Genomic DNA, 27089 nt, shown 5'->3' on the forward strand with positions numbered 1-27089 from the left:
TCTTCTAGCTTATGCAAATCTTCTACAAATCAGCTTCTGTTCCACTTTTTGCATCAACTTCAGCTGTTCAGCATATCTTCAGCCGCTTTCAGCAAAATCATTCAGCAAAAAAAGCATTCACACTGCATTTTCGCAGGAAATGCAACTTCTCTAGTTATTAGCTGTGTTTCTTCAAGGCTTCATGTGTCTAATAGGCAAAAGGCCGGTATAATGTCCTGACTGTACGACAACTTTGAGCAAAAATACCATAATGTTACGGTATTTAAGACCAAAAATATGAAAAGTTTATTTCTTTATAATGTTTTTATTCATGATGATATTTAAATTCAGCACTGAAATTTTAATTTAATCACAAGTATTGAGAATACATTTAAATTTTAAATATATTATAATATTGTGCCGGCTAAAACACTGGGATCAACAGGATGTTTTGTTTATATTTAATTATAGTTTATTTATAATTCTAAAGTAATTCTTGTAGCTTGGTGCAACCGCCTTGAAAAGAGAGACTGGTGTTGATTCTCTAGCAGACAAGCCATGACTGTCTGTCTTATCTGACAAATAAAATAAACAACCATCTGACTTTGTTTTTTCTAATTGAGAATAAAACTTTATGGGATTTTTTTCACACAACTGAATGATGGCTCTGAGCAACAGGTAGAAGAAGTGCAGCGCTGCTCTAAACTCCATGTGACCTGAGGCGACATTTAAACTGTAAGAATGATACGATAGAAATATTTGGTGATTTTGACACTGTGACTTTTTTAACACTGCTTGAAACTGGTAATCGACCCGTGCCTACTCTCAGACTCATTTAGTTTACCAAAGTTAGCCTTGGAAAGTGAAACAAAGAAGAGGAATTCAGGTCAGGTAGAAAATGGCCTGCAACAGCCTGGAATTAAAAACACTTCTTGTCCTGTCAAACTACCGGAAAATGGCCACCTGTTACAACTTGGGGGGACTTCACTACCTCAGGGGTAAAGTCTGGGTTTCCAGTGGTGAGACTTGACACAATCCAGATGTAACCAGCTCCTATCAGTCCTAACGACCGAGCTTCTTCTAGGATATATCTGTCAAAGAGAGGAGACAGATTTACAGCTGAAACCTGGCAGAGTGTGACACAAACGGCACAGGAAAATGAAAGACACAAACACTCACAGTGCCTCATCCTTGGAGCAGTACAGCAGAATAACAGGGCTCTGTATCCTCTTGAGGGCTATGTGTGATTTCGAGTTGGGGTCGCCGTCTACAGCTTCTAGCGTCACGACACTCTGCAGGTCCCAGCGCACAAAGCTGTAACAATACACCATTAAATAATACAAGTGAATCTTGTCAGCAGCCATAAATAAACGTTAGGAGACGAAAACAATGAGAATGTGAGTTTGTGTGCGTTTCTACCTGTGATCCACAGTTACCCTCAGCGTGCTGATAAAATCCTGATAACCTGGGAACTTGGAAGTTACGATGGAAAAAACATGCCAGTCGTACTCCTCCATAATTGCAAGCATGAGGAGAGCCTCCTGCTGCAGAGCTGCCCCGAACTGGAAGAAAGTGGACTTCTCGTCCTGCAAAGACAAACAGCAGAGAGCCCCCGAAAATCAGCACTTTTAGTCTCGCAATCAGGCAGCGCGAGAGAAGAAGTAGGATCGGAGCCAGTGAGAGTGTTGGACAAGTGGAAACGAGAGGAAAAAGATAAAGAGAGAGTGAAAAATTCAGTCAACAAGTGAGACCATGCTGCGAGAGAGTGACTGCCGGCGACAGTGTGGAGGGGGAGGGGGCTTATGGTTGGAGATAACTGCCTCATAAGTCACAGACTTAATCCACTTCAGCACTGAGTAGCTGACATATACAGTGATGCATTATCTTGACATGTAATTGAACCAAATACTGACATCATCCAGCTGACACATGTGGAGGGGGTTCTATACTTGTGAAATAAATGCAGAAAAATATGATGTTGTTTCATATCTGTCTCACTGGAAATGATAGGACATCCGCTTTAAACGGTGACTCTAAATGTTCACAATTTCACAGCATTAATTCACAATGCTCAGCTAAATCATTTAGTCTCAGCAATGGGAGGAAAGTGGAAGCAAGGGTGAGAGGAATCTGCGGCAGCAGCAGCAAGCGCCACCAAAACCAAAGCAGCTATTAAAATGAATGAAACCCGAAGTGAGTGTGAAATAAGTTGCTAATGATTGCAGACTGTATGTTTGCATGAAGTGTCATCTGAGCTTCTCCCCCTCTTGGGACACAACAAATAGCAACACAGCCCTTCAATCAGAGAAAAGTGAGGAACGAGGGAGTGGGAGTAAACACGAGGAAAAGAAGAAGAAGAAGAAGAAGAGGGCTTGAAAGTGGAAGGAAACAAAAAGTTTCATGTCCTCTGAGTGAAATGTGAAACACCTCCAGCAGAAAGAAAAACAAGAGGTTTATTTTTTTTGTTCTTAAAGAGAAAAACACCAACATAAATCAGCATGGTCCCCTTCTTTCTCCCACACGTGGAGAGGCCACACAAATATCTGCTGTAACACTTTTTAAACAGACGCCTCAATAAGACGAATTAAAGGACTAGTTCTGATCCTTTAAAGTAGGGTTTTTGTGCAAAGGTTACGAACTGTTAATATCTGATCTGTTGCAGATAGTTCTTCGAATGATCCAAGTTTAGAGAAACAGAGTTTAATTCTGACGGGATTAATGAGTCCAAGCTGGGCAGAAATCAAAGAGGAGGACTGAAGCTGCCTTGAAACAACTACAATCTCAAAAAACATTATAACGTGAGTACTTTTTTTATAAACCTTAACATAACAATGGATTTTGCATTACATGGCTAATCCAGCAAAAATGTTATTATATTTCTGTCATGAGTCCACCAGGCTGCACAGCTGTGGATGCTATTTCCCACTACAAATAACCAAAAAATTGTGTCTAAAAAGCTGCAAATGCTAAATTGGTGGAGCTATGAAGGTTAATGAAACAGTCCTCACATGAGCCTCCATATATATTTTTAATAGTTGTTTTAAGACAACAGGAATGCACTTTGTTCTAGACCCTGGTGGGACAAGCCTTTAGCTCCTAGTCACTATTTCTCCAAACTGAAGTCATTCAAAGATCTATCTACAACAGGTAAGATATTAATTGTTCATACCCTTTTAACTGAACCCTTCTGATTGAATGTTTTTATTAGACATTGGTGTACACAAGTGGTGTCCAATCCTGGTCCTGGAGGGTCACTATCCTGCATGTTTTAGTTGTTTCCCTGCTCTTCAGCAGGTCTTCAGGTTCTGCAGAACCCTGTTAGTCACTCAGTCACTTAAATCAGGTGTAACACCTAAAACATGCAGGATAGTGGCCCTCCAGGACCAGGACTGGACACCCCTAGTGTACACTGTACACACACAAACAGACATATATATATAAACATATATAACCAAGGTCTCAGTCATGTTTTTTTGTTAAACAAGCTCCTTCTGTTTTGACCATCACACACTTTAAGTCAGCCCCTCAGAGGTTTAACTCCCCCCCCCCTTCACCAGTGTGCAAGGAAAGCAGAAAAGTGGGAAATGGAGAGGATGAAATTGTACTTCAAAAAGATCTATCTCCCTGTTTTCATCAATGTGCCTCTGCCACTGTCTGTGCTTGTATGGCTTTCACATTTAAAAAATGAGAAAAAATATCCTACTGTGTGGCGGCAAGAGCTCCCCCAGTTCTGACCAGATAACAGCAACAACGCAAAAGCTTTTGTGCTGAAACACACAACGTTGTACACACAGAAACTCTCATGTGATTCAGTACTGTACGTGAGCATCAATCTAATGTAATTAAACAGTTAACTAATTAAAAAATCTAAATAAACGAAGAGCCCACTCCGAATTTGAGATTATTTACATCTGAACCAAAGGAAGGCTTTTTTCTAATTTGTCTACTTCCTTTTTTTTCAGCAGCTAAAATGTAATAAGACACTTAACTGAAAAGCTTTTTCATTGACTTGTTTGGGCTTTTTCTGTAATTTCTTCATCAGTTAAGCAAGGAAAAAGGTTTGCAATTTATTCCAAGTGTGGCATTTGCAATTTGGAAGCTGTTTTTGTGAACCTTCAGCACGCAGCCAAAGGAGCTCTCAAAGAAAATGAAACTTATCATCCCAGGGCTGCAAAAACAAAACAAATCCATCAGAGAGATAGCGAGAACATTAAGTGTGGCCAAATCAACAGCCTGCTTCATTCTGAAAAGCAAAATAATTTACCAGTCAGATTTTGCAGCATAACAATGCACTGATGCCCACTTTAGAGAAGAGTGTTGGATGATCCCAAAATCCCCTCCTTGGTAAAAAAAAAAGAAAAAAAAAAGAAAAGAAAAACAAAACAAAAAGACTTACAAAATCATTGGAAGTGGAAAAAAAAGAAAAAATCACTCCTAGATGAATGTATGACATTACTCAAGTCTGCAATAAAGGCTTCACAGAGAAGATCTGAAGGATTTATCACCAGACGGGAACCATTCATAAGCTTTAAAATATTTTGGGAAAGTTTCACTTTGAAAAACTCTCAGATAGTCAAAGTTTTGAAACATAATTTTCTGAACTGAAGAGTTAAGCTGTAACAGAAGGAGCAGGAACATTTCCAGATAAGACCTGTAACCGCTTGTAGATGGTAGAATACAAAAAAAAAAAAAAAAACACATTGACAATGTGCCATGACTGTGCACAGCTTCCAGCCAGGTTACCTTTTTGTCAGTGATGAAGAAAAAAAAAAGATATAAGCAGCCAGGTGAATTTTCAAGAATATACCGTCTGCTAAAATTCAGTCAAATGCAGCTCTAAGCTGATTGGATGGAACTTAAATGAGTTTTGGAAGATTAAAAAAAATTGATTAAGTTGTACTGATTGAGGACAAAACTACAGGTAGACTCACACAGACCGGCTCAAACGTACGTTTTTTTATCTAAAGAACTTTAACTAATGTGTCCAATAGTATTCAGGGTTGCTCAGCATAAAAACAAAGAGGAGAAAGTTGTTTTGTTTTCGTTTCTAAATTTTAAGATGAAAGTTTGAAATGTTAAAATAAAAAGTTTAAATAGTGTTTCAAGACTAAACCAAAGGAAGCGAACTCCACTGCGCTCCCAAACCCTACTGTTTTTCTTTCATTTGTATTATTATTAAAGCTTAAGGCTTTGGGTGCACTTTTACTGGGTAAACTACAAATTAACAACATGGAGCATTTTCTTCAACCAGTCCAGGTGCTTTTTTTTTTTTTTTTTTTTTTTTACTTTGACAGCAGCCGAACTCACAGAACTTCCTCTGGTCCTTCACAATAAGAGTCTCAAACATCTGGAAACTGGAGCTTATATTTTCATCTGGAGCTCATAAAAATAGTTGGCATGATTATTATTGTTCTCCGGTGAAAAAACTCACATTGCAATCTAACTCTGTATAAATAGTAAAGTTATTTATGAGATGTGTACAGCTCCTGACACAAGTTATGGTGCATGTGCTGAATTATTTCTTTAGTTCAGCCTATTCTGAAGTATAAGGTCACTATTTACACAAGGTTATACAAGGCTGTTTAAACCTTGTGGAAATAAAATAGTAAACAGAGTCAGTGGAGGAGTAGGTCTGTATCCAAAGATGGTTTGGCTTTGACTTAGTTTTTTAGTTACCCTTTTTCTCTGAAAATAACAGCTATATTGCCTTCATTTTGACTTTATTCTAGAAACACTACTTTGACTTTTTTTCCCCTCAACATTTAGATTTTAATCTTGACCTTTCGACTCTAATGTCAGAACCTGGAGAATAAATGTTCCTCCTCAAAATTTATTTTGAGTGGCTGTTTTGTAAAAGGCAAGAGGAGTTTTCTTTCCAAATAAACTACAGTAAGTGTCATTTTCAAGACTGCTGATTGGACATAATGAATAATTGAAAGAAAAGAAAATAAATACAATGAGGCATAATGTGATCAAACCCTGAGGTCATTTCATGGGTTAAAGAGGATGCTGAAGCAGTAAAAATGCCTACATGTTGATTATCTTTACATCTTTAACATTTACACACTTTTTAAAAGAAAATACTGTCACAATCTGGGTGCCCTGAAGTGACAACTGAAAGATAAAGGTGACATTTATAATAAAAAATTAAAAATCTCTTTTTGTTGAAGGCTGAGGAGTGAAAGGATGATAGTTGGAGGTGAGGTTGTTAAATTATAAAGGACAAAAGAAGAAAGAGAGAGACGTTGACACAGACCTGTGTCTTCTCTTCAAATCACATAAGTCCACCAAGAAGCCCACAGACATGAATAATGCACAATTATGGCACACACTCAAATGCACACACACACACACACACATACAATAAATGTAATTCTCCATAACCCACATATCTCGAGATTTCCTGATGACACTGTAAATTAATTATACAAATACTGTGAACTCCATGTGCAGTTTCTCATCCATCCAAGTGCATGAACATGGCACATACACATTTACACAAAGGCCCCTAAAATATAGCTTTACTCATGAGCCAGCATGCCAATGTATAATTCATCAGCTCAACCAAGACAGTATCTCACTTATTCTCTCTCACCCTCTCACACACACTATTTCACGTCAAATTTCATTTTTGTTTACAGCAATCAGATTAGGGGAAGGGAAAAAATGAAAGTATGGTGAGAGCTGCGCAGATTCTAGGCTAATGAGGGATGAACTGACAGTTTTCCAGAAGTCAGTGGCAGGAAAAGCCAAAGGAGGAAAAGTCGAGTGTACATCCAGTGATGGCAGATGAAGTGAGATCTGAGCAAAGAAGCGCAGAGGAACAATAACTAAAAGACTGGAAGAGCAGTAAATGACATACAGTAAGGTGACACAAAGAGGGGGACAAAGCTCGCACGCAGAATAATGAGGAATACATGGGAGTAAGGACGAGGACGAGGATGACGATGAGGCCAGCGATGTGCTGCGTTAATATTTAATGCAGTCGGTCAGTTAGGATGGCGCAGCTACATTAACTTGGCCCGACAAAGTATGGCCCCCAGATGCTGCTAAGTACCATCCCACTTATGCCTGCACAAAAGTGCAAACAAACTAGCACGGCAAATTCTGTGTCAACAAAATGATGCTCCCGGCAGCTTCTGAGGTCACATGCAGATGAGACGAGCCAAAAAAGCAGCACTACGAAGGAGTTTCAGGCTGCTTGAGCTACATAAAATATAAAAAGCATGCCTTGAAATGATGGAGCACTGAAGATATGAAATCCACTGGCAACACCAACACACTAAATCATAATTTAGTATATCATTACAATTTCCTGTGGTTGATATGCCATCATTAGGGACATTTCAGGAAAATGCTTACAGCATTCTGTAGTAAAGTCCCATTCAGATTTAAAGTGATGGAAAAGCAATTCATCCAAGATGAACATAAAATAATAAAACTCATCTTGAACTCTGGGTCAAGCCCGTCTCATTCATCATGCAGGAGAAGAAAGGTGAATATTACCACCAGGCATTTTTAAGTTAACATTTAAAAAAATAATCACTTGGAAAGCTCTCTTTCAGATCATTTCTGATGAGAAAAAAAATGTAAAGGCGCAACTTTTAAGGAGAATTACATTCTACTTATGCATATGCTAATGATTGCTACGTTAAAGGGAGGGTTTGGATTTTTTAAAGTGCGCCGTAATGATAGGAATGGACCCAAATGCAGGCAGGAGGCAGGTTTGGGAGCAAAATGTGAATTTTTTATATTAAACTGGTTGGTGATGATATAAGAACAGGAGAAACCGAAAGAACTGGAAAATTTAGTGGTGGTATTTATACCAGGAGTGGTGATTAGAGTGAAAACAGGTGTGCTGATTACTAATGATAGACTGGTGAGTGTGGAGCTGGAAGCAGAGACAAGTGTGGAGATTTATAGGCTAAAATACTAAAGGAACAAATAAAAAAATACCTACTTCAAACACAGTGAAGCCTATTAAAACAAACAAGAATGAACTTAACTGTGGATTATTCATCAGTAATCAGTATCTTACCTGCTGTGTAAATTGCTCAGAACATCATAGGTTTGAAGATCAGACAGAAGTTGTCTCAGGGAAGACAAACTAATGACCAATCCAAACAGTCCAATGCTGATTTCTGCTCTTTTACAGTCCCAGTCTTAAAAAGGTTAATTGAACTTCATGCAAACACTACCTTATATACTAAAAATTACTATAAACTCACTACTTTAACCTCACAAACATGGGAAATCAAAGTAGTTCTAGGTTTGTAAATTACTTTAAATCTAAACATGTGAAGATTTCTGCTGTTACAGGTTCCAAAATGGGTTTGCTATGTAGAGAGGGACTAAGAGACAAACTGAATACAATATATAGTATATACAAAGTGCATAATTACTCAAACTAATTGCACATAACTTAGCTTGCTTACAGTGTTAAGAAACAAAAATGATACAATCCTCTTCAACAATCAATTATTAACAATTTTTTCTCAAGCTACCTGTAATGTTGAACCGCCTAAATGTAATTAGGATAATTAAACTCTAACAGGTTCCTGTGTTAGGCGGATGAAATGCAGGCAGATAAACAAGGGGGGAATACAAAACTACACTTTAACAGGAACACTGATAAACAAGACACCTTATGCACTGCAGCCTAATTTCCTGTGAATGCTGTGTAATGTTGTGCAAACCCGAGCACGAACAAACACGGCCCGAAATCCCTCAGCTAACAAAGAATTAGTTCATGAAATCCACTTACAAACAAACATCTAGGGTAGCCAGAGAGAGACAGTTGTCACTTGACCATCATTGATTTTACTCAAAGGAAGCAGTTGCTGTTAAAAAATAAATAACGAGGTACCCAGAGTAAAATGCCCCATTCCTGATCTAGACATACACTTTAATTTTACAGTGTCAGAGCTTTGATACGACCTCAAATTTCTACGAATAGAAAGCTTTAAAAACATATGTAATAGTCACACGTGTAACATCAAACATGATTCTATGAACACAGCAGAAAGTTGTTAACACAGTCGCCCTTGCAGAGCATAAAACATTCTCCTGATACTAACAGGGCGCATAAAGGCAGGTCCCTCAATATCAAACAAGCAGCCGTCCCTTAAGCACTGAAAGCTGTTCAGTTTTAAAGCACGCAGACACGTCCCAAAGCACATCCACTAACTAAACGAAGGCTTTCTAAATTCCCAGGATTGGCAGAGAACTATAGCTTGACGCTTACAGACATTGGCTCCCAGTTCTAACAAAGACTACTTTCGTATTTAACACGGGGTAGGTCCCAGTGCTTAAGTCTACTGTAGTATTTAACAGTCTCACAGTCCCCGGGCAAACACAGAATAGCATTTATGACAGCGCAAAGCCCTTAAACTAGCATGGCCGGGCTCGAACAAGGGAAGCATTAGGGCTCACCGCTGACTCAGACAAGCATGTAATGGACAGCAGCATGGCCTCGGACTTACAGCTTTACAGCAAAACCGCGGAATGGAATATGTGGCTTAAATACAGCACGTCCCCAGATGCTTCAAACACATTTTCCTCTTTTAACTAAACACTCAGTATTTTTAAAAGTTTAAATAATTTTACTTTTTTTTTTCCTGCAGAAGTCATGTTCCTGAAGAGTCCCGCTTTAAAGTTTGACTGAAAAGTGTCAGTCCGAACTTCTGAACCCCACTCTTAAAGTCATCGTTCAGATCTTTTGAAATATGATTCTGAAGAATTATTATCTTAGCCCTTATAGATGGCTCTTTGAGTGGTCTCAGTTTAGAGAATTAGTTTAATTCTGACCGGATTCATGAGCTAATGGCTAGTCTGAGCAGGGCCAAGACTAAAGTTGATTGATGACGACAGGTCAGATATTTATTGTTCATAACATTTCCACAACACCCTACTTCAAAAGATCTGAACGATCTCTTTAAGGTTTCTGCAACCAAACAATTTGAAGGTAGTTTGTGGAAATTTCAGCTAAATTAAAAACAAAATTTCTCATTGATGGATCTCAGGAAAAGTATTTTCTTCCCATAGTCATGCTGTTAATCTCTCATCTCATTTTATTTGTGAATGGATATGCTGACCGGAAACTTTTGCAGATGTTTTGGTATGGTTTCTAATCTTTCTTTGTCCCCGCTGTCATTAATAGCTAGAAAATCTCTAAACAGATCCCTGGTTTTGCTTCCATCACTAATAAACTCTGCTCCACCACAGCCGCTTACTTCAGTCTTTTCAGAGGAGGCATAAACTCACTTTGTTTTCAAAAATCCATTAAAAAATGGCTTGCATACATATTGCTGCCTTCAACAGCACCTCGTCATCCATCAAACCAGTGTAATATATTACTTTACTGACAACATACTGACAACTATATTACTTTATTGTAGGATTTTATAATAACATTTTTTCTTTGGATTTAGCAAAAAACACACAAACAACGGCAAAAAAACAAAAAACACTAATAAGATTAGCAAACTTAGTGGTTATTGGTTTACTAAATGATCCCACTGTTGGTCATGGGCGATAAAAAGACTTAATCGTGGTTAGACGTCACCTCTTAAAACTGTTATTACCACACACTCTGTTTGGCATGTTTACTTTGTTATAAAGTACTGTGTATATCAAATTAATCAGTGTTTTATAACCTGAAACCAAAACCTGAGCTAAATTTTAGTTTTAGTAAAAAACAAGTCATTTTTTCTTTTATTTAACTGTTTAAATATCATAATGACATATTAGACCCTGTCATAATTATTTAACAGAAACTAAGCGCACAAACGATATGTTAAACTTTGTTAATAATTCCCACTTCCATTAAGAAAAACAGGACTGAAAGTAGCAGCCAGGTGCTGCTAATCCAATCTACATGATTATCATCAAATATGAGCCCTTTTATAGAAGCAGAAGTTTTGACAGAAGTTTTGCAGGTCAGGAGCATCCAGGTGCATGTTCACACAGACAGAGAAATTACATTAGCAGCATTTTAGAAAGCAATTCCTCCTGCCTGTCATTCTGCTAAAAGCTATAAAGCCATTTCCAAATAATCATAAGTGCATAATTCTGCGATGAAAAAGACTATTCTATGCTGAAAACTGTGCTGAGTGGGGAAGACTCAACTCAGGAGAAAACATCCCAGTAAGTTCAGCCTGAGGTCAGAATGTGTCGTGCTCAAAAAAAAAAAAAAAAAGCGTAAGACTCATGAGCTACATCTCAGGCTGTAAAAACCTCAGCATGTTAAATGTTAAAGGTCATGACAGTACAATTAGTATAAAGACTGAACAAGTAAGGCTTGTTTGAAAGAGTTGCCGAGAGAAAGCCTTGCTTCTCTAAAACATCCTGGCAGCAGGACTCAGATTTGCAAAGGCACATCTTTGGAGACCACAAGACATCCAGAACAAGGTTTCTGGATGGACAAAATCGAAATGAAGCTGCCTTAATAACACATTGCCTGTTTTAGCAAGAAACAAACACAAATATCTGATACCAACTGCCAAGCATGGTGGTTGAAGACTATTGATTTGGGCTTGTTTTGCAGCCACAGAGCTTGAGCGCTTTATAGTTATAGTCAACCATGAATGCCTCTGTTTACCAGAATATTCTAAAGTCAAGTGTGAGGTCACCTGCTGATGCTCAGCTTATATGCCTAAGAATGAGAATAAAAGAGTGTTTTCCCTTCTTTATAAAGGAATACAAGTCCAATTGCCTTCTATTCAGGCTGTGCCTTGGCCTGCAAATCTACACAAGTCAAAATGTGTCACGCAACAGGACAATAATTCAAAGCACAACAGCAAATGTACAACAAAATGTCTGAAAAAGGAAAGAATCACGTTGTTGGAATGACCCATTAAAAGTTCAGACCTCAACCTGATTAAAATCCTGTGATGGGGCTTTGAGACATCTAACCACACATGAGACATCCTCGAGAAGAAGTATTTTAGCCACCTCTAATAAAGAAAAGTGGGTCAAAAAGTCTGTACAACAATGAGGGAAAAGAGATCATTTAAAAAAGAAGACATAAACTAAGTTATTGCTGTTAAAGGATCGTGAAATATATTTAGTTTTCACACACTGCTTTGATTGAAAACAGTGTAATATGTCGTCTTGTTGCTCATCTGTGGTTGTATTTATTGACTTTTAAGACCTTGTTAAGACAAGACCGTTTTTATTATGCACATTAAAAAGAATGCACTTACTTTGTAAAACTGTAATTAGTTACTAGTAGATAACAACAAAATATTGACATTTTCATTCTGAAGCTGTATAAAATCATTTTTTAAGGTTCAAAAATGTGATGAACTTTTAAACATTTATATTGTGTGTAATAATAGAGAAAATAAATATTTGTTATAAACTAATTTTGAAGCATAAAATGAAAGCTCTAGTCTGTTACTAACAAACAAAAACTAAAAATGCAACTAAAACTGGCAACTTAACAATTTAAGACTGACACAAATTTATCCTTTATTATTTTGGCTAAATTAGATAAAATTGTAAATTGTAGCCAAGATCAGAAAACATTTCATGTTGACAGATTATATGAAATTGGTGCTACTGATAAATGGTGATGACCCGGGAGGTTTTGGGTTTCAGCCACCTTTAAAATAATCTGTGTTAACAAGAATAATCCATCAGCTGTCCCTTATAAATCAAGAGCCACTCTGCAGTGCTGACTCTATCACATATGCTGCTGCATCAGCGTACAAAGAGTCCACCACGATATCGTAAAGAAATGACATAATTATTTGGCGGAGGAAGGGGAAATCAATTTCTAGCGGAACCTCGACATTGTACAGGGCAGATGCACACTTGCCAAGCACTGTCAGTGAAATCTGTCCCCAGAGTGGTAGCCAATGGGTCTGTGCACGGTTTCGCCTGCCTATCCAAGTGTCAGAATGCTGCTCACGGCAGAGGCTAATCACAACACCTGTTTAGGAGAGATTACAGCAGGATCCGCCAGAGTACTGAAAGGCCTTTGCGTTATTAAAACTGAAGTGTCTGTCCAGCGCCGTGACAGCCACATACACACGAGCGCGTGAGGCAGAAGAAGAATGAGCCGCGCATCCGTTTAGGGTGTGTGTGTTTGTGTGCTGCCGGTGCTGTTTGACTAATATTAACTGTTTGACTTATAGAGCTTCAAAGAAAAAGAGATGTTAATGTTATTTCATCCCTCTACATGGGAAATAAATGACACAGCCAGCCCCATTCCTCCTTCAGTTTTTCTTCTCCTCCATCGGTGAATGAATTTAAAACAGCTCAAGAACTGAGCGAGACCCTGCATCCTCCTCCCTCATCCTCTGGCAGCCTTTATTGGCAAATCAAAGAATTGTCAGTTGGATATTTATAGTCGAAGTGCCTTTGGGTGAGAAAGGAAAACATCTCTCTCTCATATTCTCTCCCGGCCCACTGACGGTGACTCTGTTGGACTTCAGAAACCTTAGGCCTGGTGTAAAAATGGCAGGAAGCTGTGAGTCAGCCCATCCTGGGTGACCACCTCAGCACTTGTTGGTGGACTGTGCAGAGCAGACCAAGTGCCGCAGGTTCAGTTTGACAACAGGGTGGCCTGGCTGGGCTGGGGTAAGGGCAAATGTCCTGTCTCTGCTGTGCAAACAGTTCTTTGTGGTGGAGGACCAGCACAAGCCAGAAGATTAATATGAGACGTGAGGTCTTTAAAGTTAGAAGAGCTGCAGGCCCTGCAGAATACCAAAAGCATTGGTTTACCTCATTTTGATAAAATATATACTGGCTCATTAGTTCTTCTGTGAGTTGTTGACAGTTGAACTATTATATTTACAGAATCCCACAGAATCAGTGTATAGAATAACATCCAGAGGGCATGTTAGTTAGATGTGGTGTGGATTCTGGGAGGAACTCTGCAAAGTAAAGAGGGGTTTTAAAGTTTTGAGATTGTTTGAGGGGAAAAAGAGGGAGGTAACAAAATCCACTAATTCTGCAGAGGAGAGAAAAATGGTAGCTGAAGGGGATTCATTCATTATATATAAGCCTTACTCAGGTCTGTGTAAGCCTTTTTATTCCAAAAACACTCCCACAACACTACTGTGCACACACACTCCTGCTCGCCACAATACACACAAACAGATTTTGTTGCTATTTAGTTAAAAGGATACTTCAAATCTTTTGAAGTAGGGTTCTATGGAAAATGTTATAAACAATTAATATTTTACCTGCAGTGGATAGCTCTTTGAGCTTGGAGAAACAGAGTTTAATTCTGACCGGACTGACAAGCTAACAGCTGGTCAGATTGTGGCCAAGACCAGAGAGGATTCCTGCCCTTCAAAAAAACAAAAACAAACTGATCTTAAATCTTATTTACCAGTTCATACAAACACTGTAATATAAACCTTTACACAACAGTTTCTCATTACAGTGTCATTGTGGCAGAAATATTATGATATCCCTGCTGGAAATGCCCCAGGCTGCAAAAAGAGTGCTACAGCTAGCTGCTGCCACTACCTGCGCAAATAACCATAAAACTCTATGCAAATAACCATGTCACACAAAACTGACAGTAGTGTAAAGGTTTATAAAACAGGGTTTGAATGAACTAGTACATTTGGGAGATGTTCTAAAAGACAGCAGAACTAAATTTGGTTTGGTCCCACTCAAATAAGTCGTTAGTTCTTGAATCCAATCAGATCTATTTTCTATATATTTGTCCTTATAAAGGTCATTCAAAGAGCTATTTACAACAGGTAAAATTCATTGTTCATAACCTCTTTACAGAACCAAAGTTCCAACGATCAAAAGTTTTGCCAGCAGGTTAAAACATCCTGGCTAACCCTTCCTCATCAAGCCTCTGTTGGGTTTGTCTCTAATTTGATACCACCACTCCTCATTCACCTTGTCAATGTGGACACTTTTTGTTCGTACTCATTGTTTTTGTTCACATGGCAGTCACTAGCCACTGTTACCATGGCAAATCAATGACCTGTCTCCAGATGAGAGCAGATTTCTTTGTCCCTGGAGGATACACACACCTGAACATGCAAAGTGTTTAGCGTCCCACTCTGGTATTCCAGGACACTATTAACAGACAGGTGATGGTAATGCTGCATGGATACAGCCAGACGTGTGTGTGTGTGTGTGTAGCCAACCAATGTGCCAAAGATCAGATAAGTAAATCTATTTCTTCTACTAATTAAAGGCAGGCAGTGCTCCCCAAGGGAAAAAGAGCATACCAAATGCCGGGGCATTGTGTGTTAGACGTAATGATAACCACAAATACACAAACACTTCCACACACACCCACACAGGCACACACATACTCTCACAAATTACTTTTGGCAGTGTGTATATTACGTCTGATGTGAATCTTTAGTGGCTGATTCCACACATGTTTATGTGTGTGCTTGTTAGGGTATGCGCTAAGCTGTTAAGTGTCCACTGAGGGAGTTAGAGCAGCTACATGGCAGATGCTTAAAGCCAGTGGCTATTAGACAGCGGAGCAGAGATAATAGGCTATGGCTGCCATTACCTACTACGCCCTATTAGCCAGTACCCGACCTGGAGACAAACAGATACACACAAACGAGGCAAATGTGTGTTCGCGAGTGTGCATTTTCATGTCCATATCTGTGGGTGTGAATAAGTGCGCTTTATTGGGCAGCACACGCCTGGACAGATAGATTAGAGAAGAGGGAAGGAAACAGGAGAAGCAGAGAGGAATGACAGAAGAGCAAATTTACCAGGCCTCCTATTAGTGAGACAGATTATTTTTTTTACCCATATATGGAGGGAACAGAGGAGAGGTGACGGAAGACTTGGGAGAGTGGAGGGAAGAAGGGGAAGTGCTACCACGTTCAAAAAACAAAAAGTGCATTACAGCATGTGTAAGCAGGAAGATGAGCTGCAAGTTGACAGGGAGAGCAGGAGTAGGAGAGGAGGAGCGAGAAAAAAAAACCAGGGAGAGAGTGACGGACAGAAAGAAGGAGGGAGAGAGCTATGCAAGAAAACCTTTCCATGTGACGTTTGGTAAAACGAAACAAGAGAAAGAAGTTCAGATATCTGACTGTCTCCAGCTGACATTTTGTTAAGTGCATGCATGTGCTGGGGAGAGTGCGAGGCTGACACACATCACATGCCAGCTCTTTATATCCATCTGTCTATTCATCCACCCCTCTTTCCATCCTTCTCTCACCAGCCGGTTGGATGATGCAGCTCCACTTGCAGACCCTGCCAAAGCAGCTGCTTCAGCTCAAGTGTGCAAATCTCCAAAAGGTGCACGGTGAAAGTGACACAGGGGGGTTACTTCTCTAAACACTAGTGAAGACAACGGCGACGATTATCTTGATGAGGCGCAGTTCTCCTCTCTTTCACATCCTCGTCTTCCTCCCTTCTTTCTCCATCCGTCCTCAATGCCCCTCCCTCTTCCTCCCTTTCTGCTCAACACACTTTACAGAAGTTTGAGCCACTGGGAGATCATTAGCACAGGATCAAACCCCAACACTCACTGTCCACGCACACACACACAAACACACAGTGAAAACACACAGATGTACACACACCACACACACAAAAACAAGAAATGAGGGCACACAGGAGAGATATTCAGCTTAAAACCCAAAATACAGAGTTAAAAAGATAGTGTGGTAATGTTTGTTACTTTCTGTAGGTGTGTGTGTGTGTGCCCGTGTGTGTATGTGGTTGGGGGGAGGGGACCCTGACACAATCTGGTGAGACAGAGAGGAGAAAGGATTGACTTAGCACAATTTCATATTTGAAAGGAAACAAAAAACTATTTGAACACAGAGAAAACACATTTACTTCAACAGACTTGACAGACATGTGTGTGCCTGCATGTGTGAGTGTTAGTGTGTGTGTGTGTGCGTGTGCACATAAACTGAGCAACCGCCCACACATCAAAAGCTCATTCAGTGACTCCAAGCAGCCTCCTGCTCCTACCCACTTTCTAGCACACAAATAAAGAAAAAAAAAAGTTGTATTCAGACACAAGCACACAGAACTTTTATTCTTCTCGCTCTCTAGACAAATTCATGCACTTACATTCATGCACACATGCAGACAAGCAACCACACACACTCACAGAGTCATAGTCAGTCTCTCCATCAGGACTATGTTGAATAATTCAGTCTGAGGGAAGTACACAAGACTGTTAGAAGTGTATTCAGTGGTGGCCTGAGGGCTGGCCTCTGCTCTAAAAGCATGATGTCACTGCCAACCTCCTCCTCCTCGTGTCTCTCTGCTGCTTTTCTTCATCTTTTTTCATCCTCTCAACCTTATTCTAATCCCACTTCTTAAACGTTGCTTTCATTGTGCCTTTAACTTCATTTGAGTCCACAAATCATGATGTAAAAACAAGAATAGTAGCTGAGCTGGGTTGTCTAATTTTGAAAGATAAATTCCAGCAGTTTGATCAGTCAGATTATCTACATCTTTCTCTCTCTCTATAGCATCCGTTTTTGCCTCTCCTAATTTCTCCCATCTTATCCTTTTCTCCCTCTCTCTCCTCTTCCTTCTCCAGGTTTGCCAGCTGTTTCACTGATGCACCGAAGCCCCCCTCAGATGTAGGTCACTTTCTCAATTAAGGCAATTAGCAGCAGCTTCTCTCGTTACAGCAACAGGAGCCAAAGACCCAAGTCACATGGCACTTAACACTCCACTTGGCACCTGCATTTCTTTGTCTAGTGCCAGTCTGTGGGTATTTAGTACTTCTACCAGCAGAAGAACCAAGCTGGGCTGTTTAATCTAAAACGCTATTCAAACTGGATTACTCTGCACGTAATTTCACGGATAATTCAAACACGATAAAGAATTCCTGTTCATTGTCCTGATGGAAAATGTCTTGATCTTTTCAAGTTTGCCACATGAAAAAGAAAAGGCACAACTTAAAAAAAAAAAAAAAAGAATACCCACAAATTTGAGATTCAGCACAGCACCAGAGAAGTGACACAGCTTTTTAGGACTGATGCTGGTTTTTCAGGTCAAAAATCTAACCCTCTTTCTTCATGTGCTATGACAATCTGCTGGCTGATACACAGGAAAGCCATTATTGAGATTATAGTGTTGTGTCTTCAAACTGGGTTGTAACTTTCAGATAACATTTGACTTCATCATTACCCTTTTCTAAACAAGACAGACATAGACAAGCTCAGAAAAAGCTATTAAGTGTACTAAACCAATAAAATGTCAATAGTGCTTAAAATAATCAACATAAACCCTTCTGGGTTAATGATGTAATCATCTGCAGAGCGTTGATTTGTCCTGCAATCTTTTCGGATGTGTGAGGCTTGTAGCACCGCTGGTCATTATTAACTGGCCTTGGTGATGCAGGCCTCTCGGAGGCTCCTTTGATTCAAGTGTTGTGCTTTCCAGCCTTGTACCAATAACAGCTGATTAGTGCCGGTCTGAAGAGCAATGTTCTGGGATGCATCACCATCAGCTAGCCTCGCGACACCTCTGGCCATCATTAAACTGCTGCAGCAGGGGGAAGCCATTTTGTTCCATATTGCTCATTTACTCATGCACAATCACACACTGCTGGGGTGCAAAACAATAATGGTTAGATTTTTTGTTTATGACTTCAAATGTTCTCATATGATCTTTTTCTCCAAACCTGTTTGTATTAAAAAGTAGTTTCTACTTTAAGTCTTTCTATCTAAGCCTTACGGGTTAAATTTTGGAAAACTGTTGACTTTGAGAAGAAAATGTCAGATGCATCAACAATTTTATTTATCAGACTCATTGGGCAGGAAATTAGGATTCTGGAGAGTAGATAAGATAAAGCAAGGTGGAAATTTGCATTTTTAGGACCTAAGCAGTTAGTTGAAATGCATATAATATATACATCTACGTGTGGCAAAACCTAATGGTTAAATGTTTCTGCTAGTGCAACTGAGTAAAACAATACCGGAAGTTCCAGTTTCACATTTTAAAAGAAACAGTGATTTAGAAAAATAAATGATGTTATAATCACCTGATGCTGCCTCCTTTAAATTCAGTATAATGTGTGTGGTTTTTTTTTAAGAATATTGAGATTTGTATCTGATTACTGGAGACTTGCTTTTATAAAAAAAATATAGAAAAAATTAGAAATAAATTAGTTCAATACAAACATACTACAGCAAAAGCCGCCCGTGTTAATGAAAGTTGCGCTCTGAATTTATAACACGAGATAAAGTGACAGCATCACAACAAAAAGTGAAGATAGAACTATAATTGTTTTATCTCAGAAATTTTTTTTCCCCTTTGAAATTAGCTGCCAAAATCCTAATTGAAAATTAAATTTGATTTGTTGTACGGTCCTATTATTGTGTTATGGCTACAAGGCAGCTTTAATTATTTGAAGGTGCTGTGATTGGCACAGAGAGGCTTTCTGTCAGTTTGTAATGAATCTCTGAGGAAAATATGAGGATAAAACTTTATTTTACTAATGCATTAAACTTCAGTCATCCTGTCACTGGGTTTAGTCAACTTTTCCATCTAAACATAATAAGTATTTGTAATTTTTCCTCCTGGCAAAGACCACGGTGACACTTTATAATAATTTCTGGGGGTAATTGGATGATAAACAGAAAACTTAAAACTGATATTTTTGTGACAGAAGAAAGCTGTTTGTGTCTCACCGATAAATAATGAATGAATAATAAAATGTTGATTTAAGAGTTACATTAACTGTGTTGCAAGTAAAAGAAAAAGTGGTCTGAGGTCTGCTGTTTGGCACTGATGAGATGCTGCAGTATCTTTACACTATTAATCATCTTCTCCATGACTAACGCTGATGGTGTCATACAAGCACTGCCTATGACAGGCCGTCTCATTAGACCACACACGCTCTAACACAAAAACTCTGTCTTTCCTTCTGAAGGGTTCATACTGTATGTCCTCACGTCCATTTCTCTCTCCGTCACTTTCGTTTTTTTTTTCTCATCCTCTCAAACCGCCTCATACTCAACTGTTACCATATATGGTTCAATTATTCCACCAAACCCTCTCGGTCTCTTTTCTCCCTCCCTTTTCTCTTCACTTTCTCTTCCTCCTGAACATCTAATATCACTCTGATCAACCGGGTCTCGCCATCCTTCCTCTTCTCTCACCATCTTTGCGTCCCCCCCGCACCCTTCCTCCCTCCTCCTGTCTTCATCTTTTCCTCCACTGTTATTGCCTCCATCATCCTCTCTCTTTCTCCTTCCCTCTGATCTGCTCTGAGAGGGTTATTTATACAGCAAAAACCCACGCAGAGTGGAGCGGAGCAGAACAGAGCAGTGAAGGCAGTTTGACTTGCCAAAAAACGGGCATCACCTCAGAAACGCAACAAAATGCTTCTTTGTCTTTTTTTTTTTTTTTTACTTTGTCCACCCTTACACCAGTTTGTTCCTGTCTCCTTGCATCATCCCAAGTTTGCCACTCTTCCGTTTTTGTTTTTTTTTTCTGAAGCTGCACGTGGACGAAATATTTAATAGTTCAACAGCAGCGGCAGCTCGGAAAGAGCAGAGAGCTTCAGCTGCAAACATGCAGTACAGACCGCAGAAATGAAAACATGAAAAATGTTGGATTCAACAAGGAAAATACGATTTCCTTATTAACTCAAAGCTCAATAAAAGAAAATCTAGCATATCCTAAGGGATTTATTGGGAGGTTGCTGACAGCAGTTGTCCTGTTAACTTCATAAATTTTATATTGCTCGGTTTCTCTGATTTGTTTCTCTCTTTTTTTTTGAAATTGTGTTTTATATGTGCACTGAGTCACAGCTTTCCGTGGTGGTCAGAGACGTAGGAATATATGACTCAAAGGTCATCAGTGTGAATTATTGACTAGATGAAAAAATGCAATAAAAAACAACATGTGTACAAATATAGAAAACCTAATCCCACCAACTTTTCACTTCTTAACTCTTTCCTAAAGACTCCTCATTTACAAAGCTTTAAGCATGTGATACACATCATATGGTGAGTGCCTCAGTGAAAAACTTTTGAATTTTCACAGATTTTTGTTGTCGGACCTAGTATCTTCTTCACCTAATGGCAATATTTGGTCATTTCCAGAGAGAAGGGAGATAAAACTTGTGTTTTTATACATGTCTAGTTCTGTCACACCTGGTTTCTGTGTGCTTATTGACATGCAGTTGTTGTCCACTGCCTCGTTAGTTTCTCTCAGTATATATCCAGCAGAGTTTTATTTGTTATTTGCCTAATCTTTGTCACTGTTTCTCTTCTCTTGTGTTTGTTTGTTTTGCCAAATCCATGTTTTGTCTTCTGTTTATTCAGCCTACCGAAGCTTCCCTGGAGGATAATAAAGTTTTTCTGTTCTGCATCACCTCCTGCCTCCTTGCCTGAATTTGCTTCCTTCCACCACACAACATCATAGAATGTACATCACAGACTGAATTTTGACTAAATAATTGATCAATAATCATATTTGTTGTGGTTTATGTCCCTGTGTGGGGGTAAAGTAAACCTTTTTCTGTAGCTGTTAATTCCTTTTAGGGCAGTAGTCTCAGAGATAGGAAATATGAAATGTTGTTCGCCAGGTAGCTTCCCCTTGCGATTTAATGACTTGCTTGCATTGCCAAGCAGCTATAGAATATAATCTGCATTTTTTCCGTTTAATGGAAATTCTTTTCCAAGGTGACACTTCCAATGAGAGGCTCCAAGGGCACATTTCTGCCTCGACTAGTAAGCTCACTGTTGTTGCAAATCTTTGCACAACAGCGTATCTAAAATGTATGAGCACAGTTTCATTTTTTTTGGTCACAGCCTACAGATCCTGACAACTGAGGTGTGCAATGCGTTGACCATCAAGCTGAAACCATCTCTTATAAATTATCAGTGTCCTTATCGCCACATTCTGGTTTTCCTCCTTGTATTATAGGGGGGGGGGNTCCAGATCAGTCGGCGGTGCTCGAGTTCTGCAGTGGTTTTACGGTAAACCTTTGTTATTGTCCATAGGAGAGTATTCAGGGGGGGGGGGAGAATTAAAAAAAGAAGCACTTCTGTCAACCTCCTGGCCCGTCTTTCACCCATACGTGACAATAACCCCAAGGTATTTTAACTCTTCCACCTGATACAGATGCTCCACTCTTATCTGAGTAAAGCCAGCTACCTTTTTATTTAAAAAAACAACAACAGCAACCCACAACCTCTGACTTAAAGGTGCTAAACCTCGTCCCAGTTGGTTCACACTCCGAAGCAAAGAGCTCAACTGCATACAAGAGGTCACAGACTGATGAAGCCAGAAGGACGGCACCATCTGTGATTAGAAGGGGAGAAAAAGCAGGATTGTTTCCACATCGCAGCTTCAGCTACTCATAAAAGTTAAGGACGGAGCGAACCATAAAATAAATCCTGTTTTCAACACATTAACTATAATGGCAGTTATAAAAACACAGCTTTCGGTTTGACATAAAAAGATGGCTTGAACAGAGCAAGAACAGCATATATGAACTGTTCTAATGCCATTTATGTCTCTGTCCAACGTTACAGGCTTCTTTATGTCTCCTTAGCCATAAAATTACAAGCATCTAAAAATAGTAGCCAGTCCCCACACACAACTCGCACCATTTTGTACTGGTTTACACTGACAGAAAATTCCCACAACGCACGATAAAAAGAATTTATTAATAATAATTGAAGAGACAGTATCTCAAACCCCTGCAGCCACCCTGATACATCTGGGTTTGTGCAAAGTTATTAGAGATGTCCACAAATTTGCTATTAAAATAGGCACAACTGTTCACTGTAGATAGTAAAAAATAAACTGTTTTAAAAGCAGTACAGATATTGACTTTTACTGCACCTGTTTAAGAAGTTTACTCCAATAGATTTACTATTAAACCTCTTTGGTTAAACAGAGTTAATCAGTTTTCACAGTCTGCCTGTTTTAATCCTTTGTTAAGTACTTGATTTGGTTTTCTTTTAAATACCATGGATTTTAGTATTTTCGTTATTTTCTTGTTTTTTGTTTGTTCATTGCCACTCAGTGTCCTGCATAAAACCTTTTTCCAGCTGTTTACCTGTCACCTGTGTTCCATTAGTAATCAGCACACCTGTTGTCACTTAATAACCACCTCTCTCATTAAATGTACTCCCTGGTTTCCCTCCGTTTTTTGTCAGATCTAATGTTAACCTACATGCATTGTGCCAGTTGCATATTCATTCTTTGTCTTAGTTTGGTTTAAAAAGTCTTGTTTGTTCCCCATCATGCCTGCATTTGGGTCCTGCTTCAACTTACCATCAATGAGATCAGCTACTGCAAAGAAAGTGAAAAAGGTCAAAATGCCAAAGTATTTTCTGTTTAGGGAAGAAAATGTCAGGGTCTTTGGGTTTTGTCTTGATCTCTATGATTATTGCTTATCGTTGCTGTTTTTTTGTTGTTGTTGCTTTTTTGTCTTGGTTACTTAGTCTGTTCCTGTTACTCTGATTTCTGCTTCCTCTGCAGACCAGGTCCTAACTGTGTCGGTTATTCTCTCTCTACAGTTCCAGGTTTTCATTCGTTTCTTGCTCCATCCTCGTTGTTTTCTTTGTCAGTTCTATCCTCGCATTAACCCAGTTTTGTGCCCTGCTTTAGTTCAGTCATCTTTTTATCCTCTTGCTTCTGCAGTGCCCTTTGTTTTTTTTTTTGTTTTTTTTTTTTACAACTTGCCTGGCTCCTGCTTCCTAGTCCTGAAATTGAGTCTTTCTCCCCTATAACCATGGTTGTGTGACACATATCCATGGGAATCAGGGAGAAATTTCTCTTCCTAAACAAGCAGCAATGATACAGCACTGAAAGGGGCTTTATGCACATAATATTGTACGGGATCAATGACTTTCCATTCTCACTGCACTGGGACCCTGTGGCTAAATAAAATGTCACGAGTTGAACAAATTTTGAGTAAGATCTGTGCTGTTTGCTCGAATGGAAACGCTACACAAACAGAACCTGGCTCTCTGAGGCATATAATTGGACATCACAGCTGTATGTAGTGTTGTGTTAACAAATCCATTTCTCTGCTTTTGTTTTGCTACCTTCTCCTCTGCTCGCCATTATTTCTGTCTCTTCCTCATTTCTGGCTCTCTCGATGTGTCAGGGCCAGTTGGTGTGTTTTCCCTCGGAGGGAGAGCGAAACTTCTTAACATGGAGGAAGAGGAGTGGAACTGACACATACATGCTATGCCTCTGACACAAGCTTCACTCAAATCCCCCACCTTTTTTTATTTTTGTCTATTTCCCTCTCGCACCTTCTTCTCCTCTGTTTCTCTTTGTGCCTCTCTCCCAGCTGAACGCAACCACATGGACGGCGGATGCCCTGAGGCGTGCACTGCTTCTTTTAGTCCATATGGTTGCCTGTCTGAACAGTAAAGGGGGTCAAAAACACTATCATACATATATATATATATGTATATATAGTAAGACAAACACCTGTCTGTCTGTTATGTAAGGAGGTAACGACCTATCTGAACAATTATCTATAAACCTTATGTTTACTTGTGTACTAGCACTGCTAACAAACAAGAGATTATGACTGATTGAATATTTACTATCATAGTAACTTATCAGTTTTAATTTACTGATTTACACACTTTAATAATATAAAACTGGGGTGTTTAAATGCATTTTTAAGCACAAACCACAACAAAAAGTTTATTTTGTTGTGGTTTGCAACAGATTTTGTTGCCCGCTGCCAAAGACAAAAGGGTTTTTGCTCGTGTTTGTCTGTAAGCGCTGACAAAATATCTCTGGAACCAGTTGACAGATTTTAATAAATCTCCCAGAAATTAATCATCAGATGTACGTGATTAACGTTTGGAGTCAACCCAATTAAGGATGACAGCCACAGCTAAACAACCTTAGCAAATACAGGAATGGTTGTAACTCAGCTAAAATGTGCTGTGGTTGTAGGTGAGAGTCATCCCCAACACATACTCTGAGTAGGAAGTCACTGTACAGATGTTTTTATTCTTTACTCTTGGAGTCAGCTTTGCCGGCTGTCAGCAAAAAGAGAAAAAACAAAAAACATAAAACTCCTAGAAAAAAATCATTGGATGTACATCTACTATTCATCAACTCAAGATGGATGAAGATGGTCGCCACAGCCAACACATAAAGAGCTATAACTCAGCTAATTTTACAGATGTGAAGCTAAACGTTGGTGTGGTATTTTCTGAGAATCATTCCCAGCACATATTCCAAGCAATTCACATTGCCTGTTTGTCTGTTAGCAAAATATCTCATGAACCACTCACTAGATACTCTCAGAAAGGAATGGTTGGATGTAATTTATTCATTGCTCATAACATTTCTACAGAACCCTACTTTAAGAGAACTATCTGTTTAACAAAAAAGCAGAATCAGACTTGTTACAAAACAGTCATGGAAACTGATTAATGCATTGCTCCAATTGCAACTACAGTTTAATAAGAAGGGATCTAAAAATCAATGTTCTTCAGCGTTTTGCACTTGGGAGATGATGGATGTGAGACAGCAGAGAGGAAATAGCCCTTCGTCCCTCATGCCCTGCAACTTTGTCAAACAGCATCCTAACAATGATTGATTGGATTTCATGCCAGACGCAGTAATTGGCTTGTTGGACAGCTGAAAAGTTAGCAGGTATTGCGTTGCCTACGTGGAGCATTTGCTCAGGAGATTGCCTACCTTTGTTCATGTACCAATTAGTTGATCAACTGTGGCTCTGGGAAAGTGTCAACCAAAACTTTTAGTAAGTCACCTTTGTTCTAGATTAAAAAACTCACAATGGTCAGCAAAACAGTAGTTTATTGTGAGACTGCATCTGTTGAAGTCCTGTGGTTAAAGTTTGTTTTATTCCCTTTTTTAAAACTATTTAAGTTAGTCTGCTCTGTAAAAGCAGGATTGTTCATTCAAAAGCTGGAGAAAAGGTTTTCAAACTCTCAGACTTTTTATTTATTTTTCCAAATACAATTATCATTTTTGAGCACAAGAAAAAAGAAACCGCATATTGGAAAACCTTTAAGAGTCCAACATGAGGCTGAAACTGAAACTGTTTAATCAGGACTGACAGCCAAGAGCCCCGCATGCGAACTGAGCTTGAACTCTGGTCTCAAATGTTCCCAGAATGTCTTTCAATACAAGATGACTACCACGGCTAATCTTCTTAAGCAAACACATAATGGCTATAACTTGGTCAATTTTACAGATATTGAGCTCAAATTTGATGTGGTAGTAGCTGAAAGTCATCCCCAAACCATACTCTGAGCACAAACAGATCGTGTGAGGTTTTTGTTTAAATCTTTGGCATTAACCGTTGAAATCAGCCCTGTTTGGTTCTCTTTTAGTGAAATATTTCATGAACCACGCAACAAATTTTAATGAAACGCTCAGAATCTAATCACTGGATGTGAGTCTACAACTGATTCACTTTTGGAGCCAACACAATTCAAGATGGTCGCCACAGATAATCGGCTGAGGAAACACAAAAATGAAAACAATTCAATGAATTTTACAGATGTTGAGCTCTGCAGTATCTAAGAGTCATCCACAACAAAAAACAAACAAACAAAAAAAATCCAAGCTCTAAGAGAAGATCTTTGTTTAAATTTTAAGAATTCACAAAATGCTAAATTCATTTAGTATGTTTTCAACAAATAATGTAAAAACGCTTTATTTTCACATTTGACTTTTATACAGTTTTTCTGTAAGGGTTTAAATGCTAAATTAGTTGCTATCTTAAGAAAAACAGTGCAGGAGGAGAACACTAGAGTTTAATTTACACATTTAAATATTGAATATTTTTATTCAGTTTGTGTCAACACCTTTCAAAATAGTAACATTTTAGGTCAGATGGAAACACAGTTGACTTGTAGTCAACTGCGTTAGCCATGTAAGCAAAAAAATGTATTAACAACACCAATTTCAATGTTGTATAGAATGTTGTGTAGAATAATTTCCAACAAACATAAAAGAAATCCATTCGATCTGTAGTTCTTCGCGAACCAGGAATGTGTTTACTCTACAGTCAAAGAATTGAGCATCTGACAACAATTTATAGCACCTGAGAGAGTCCAGAAGTAACGGAAGCTGATCTATTGAGGAAATAAAATCGTCAGACTGCGAGCCAACAACTCATTTGGGATTTAAGAGGGTTGTTCTGTTTGGATAGGCATTGATTT

At 38.9% G+C, this 27089-nt stretch overlaps 1 protein-coding gene across 1 annotated transcript in view; it reads right to left on the reverse strand.

Moving 5' to 3' along the window:
• Nucleotides 1-27089, reverse strand: part of grin2ab (glutamate receptor, ionotropic, N-methyl D-aspartate 2A, b) — a 118697-nt gene that overhangs the window by 40064 nt on the left and 51544 nt on the right. The window contains exons 5-7 of the mRNA XM_017424559.2: nucleotides 1399-1565; nucleotides 1159-1293; nucleotides 971-1070 (exon numbers count right to left, since the gene is read on the reverse strand). Of these exons, the coding sequence (XP_017280048.1) occupies nucleotides 971-1070; nucleotides 1159-1293; nucleotides 1399-1565 (402 nt within the window). The remainder of the gene's footprint in view (nucleotides 1-970; nucleotides 1071-1158; nucleotides 1294-1398; nucleotides 1566-27089) is intronic.

Source organism: Kryptolebias marmoratus, linkage group LG3 (assembly GCF_001649575.2).
Source record: "Kryptolebias marmoratus isolate JLee-2015 linkage group LG3, ASM164957v2, whole genome shotgun sequence".
In the NCBI taxonomy this organism is placed as follows: domain Eukaryota; kingdom Metazoa; phylum Chordata; class Actinopteri; order Cyprinodontiformes; family Rivulidae; genus Kryptolebias; species Kryptolebias marmoratus.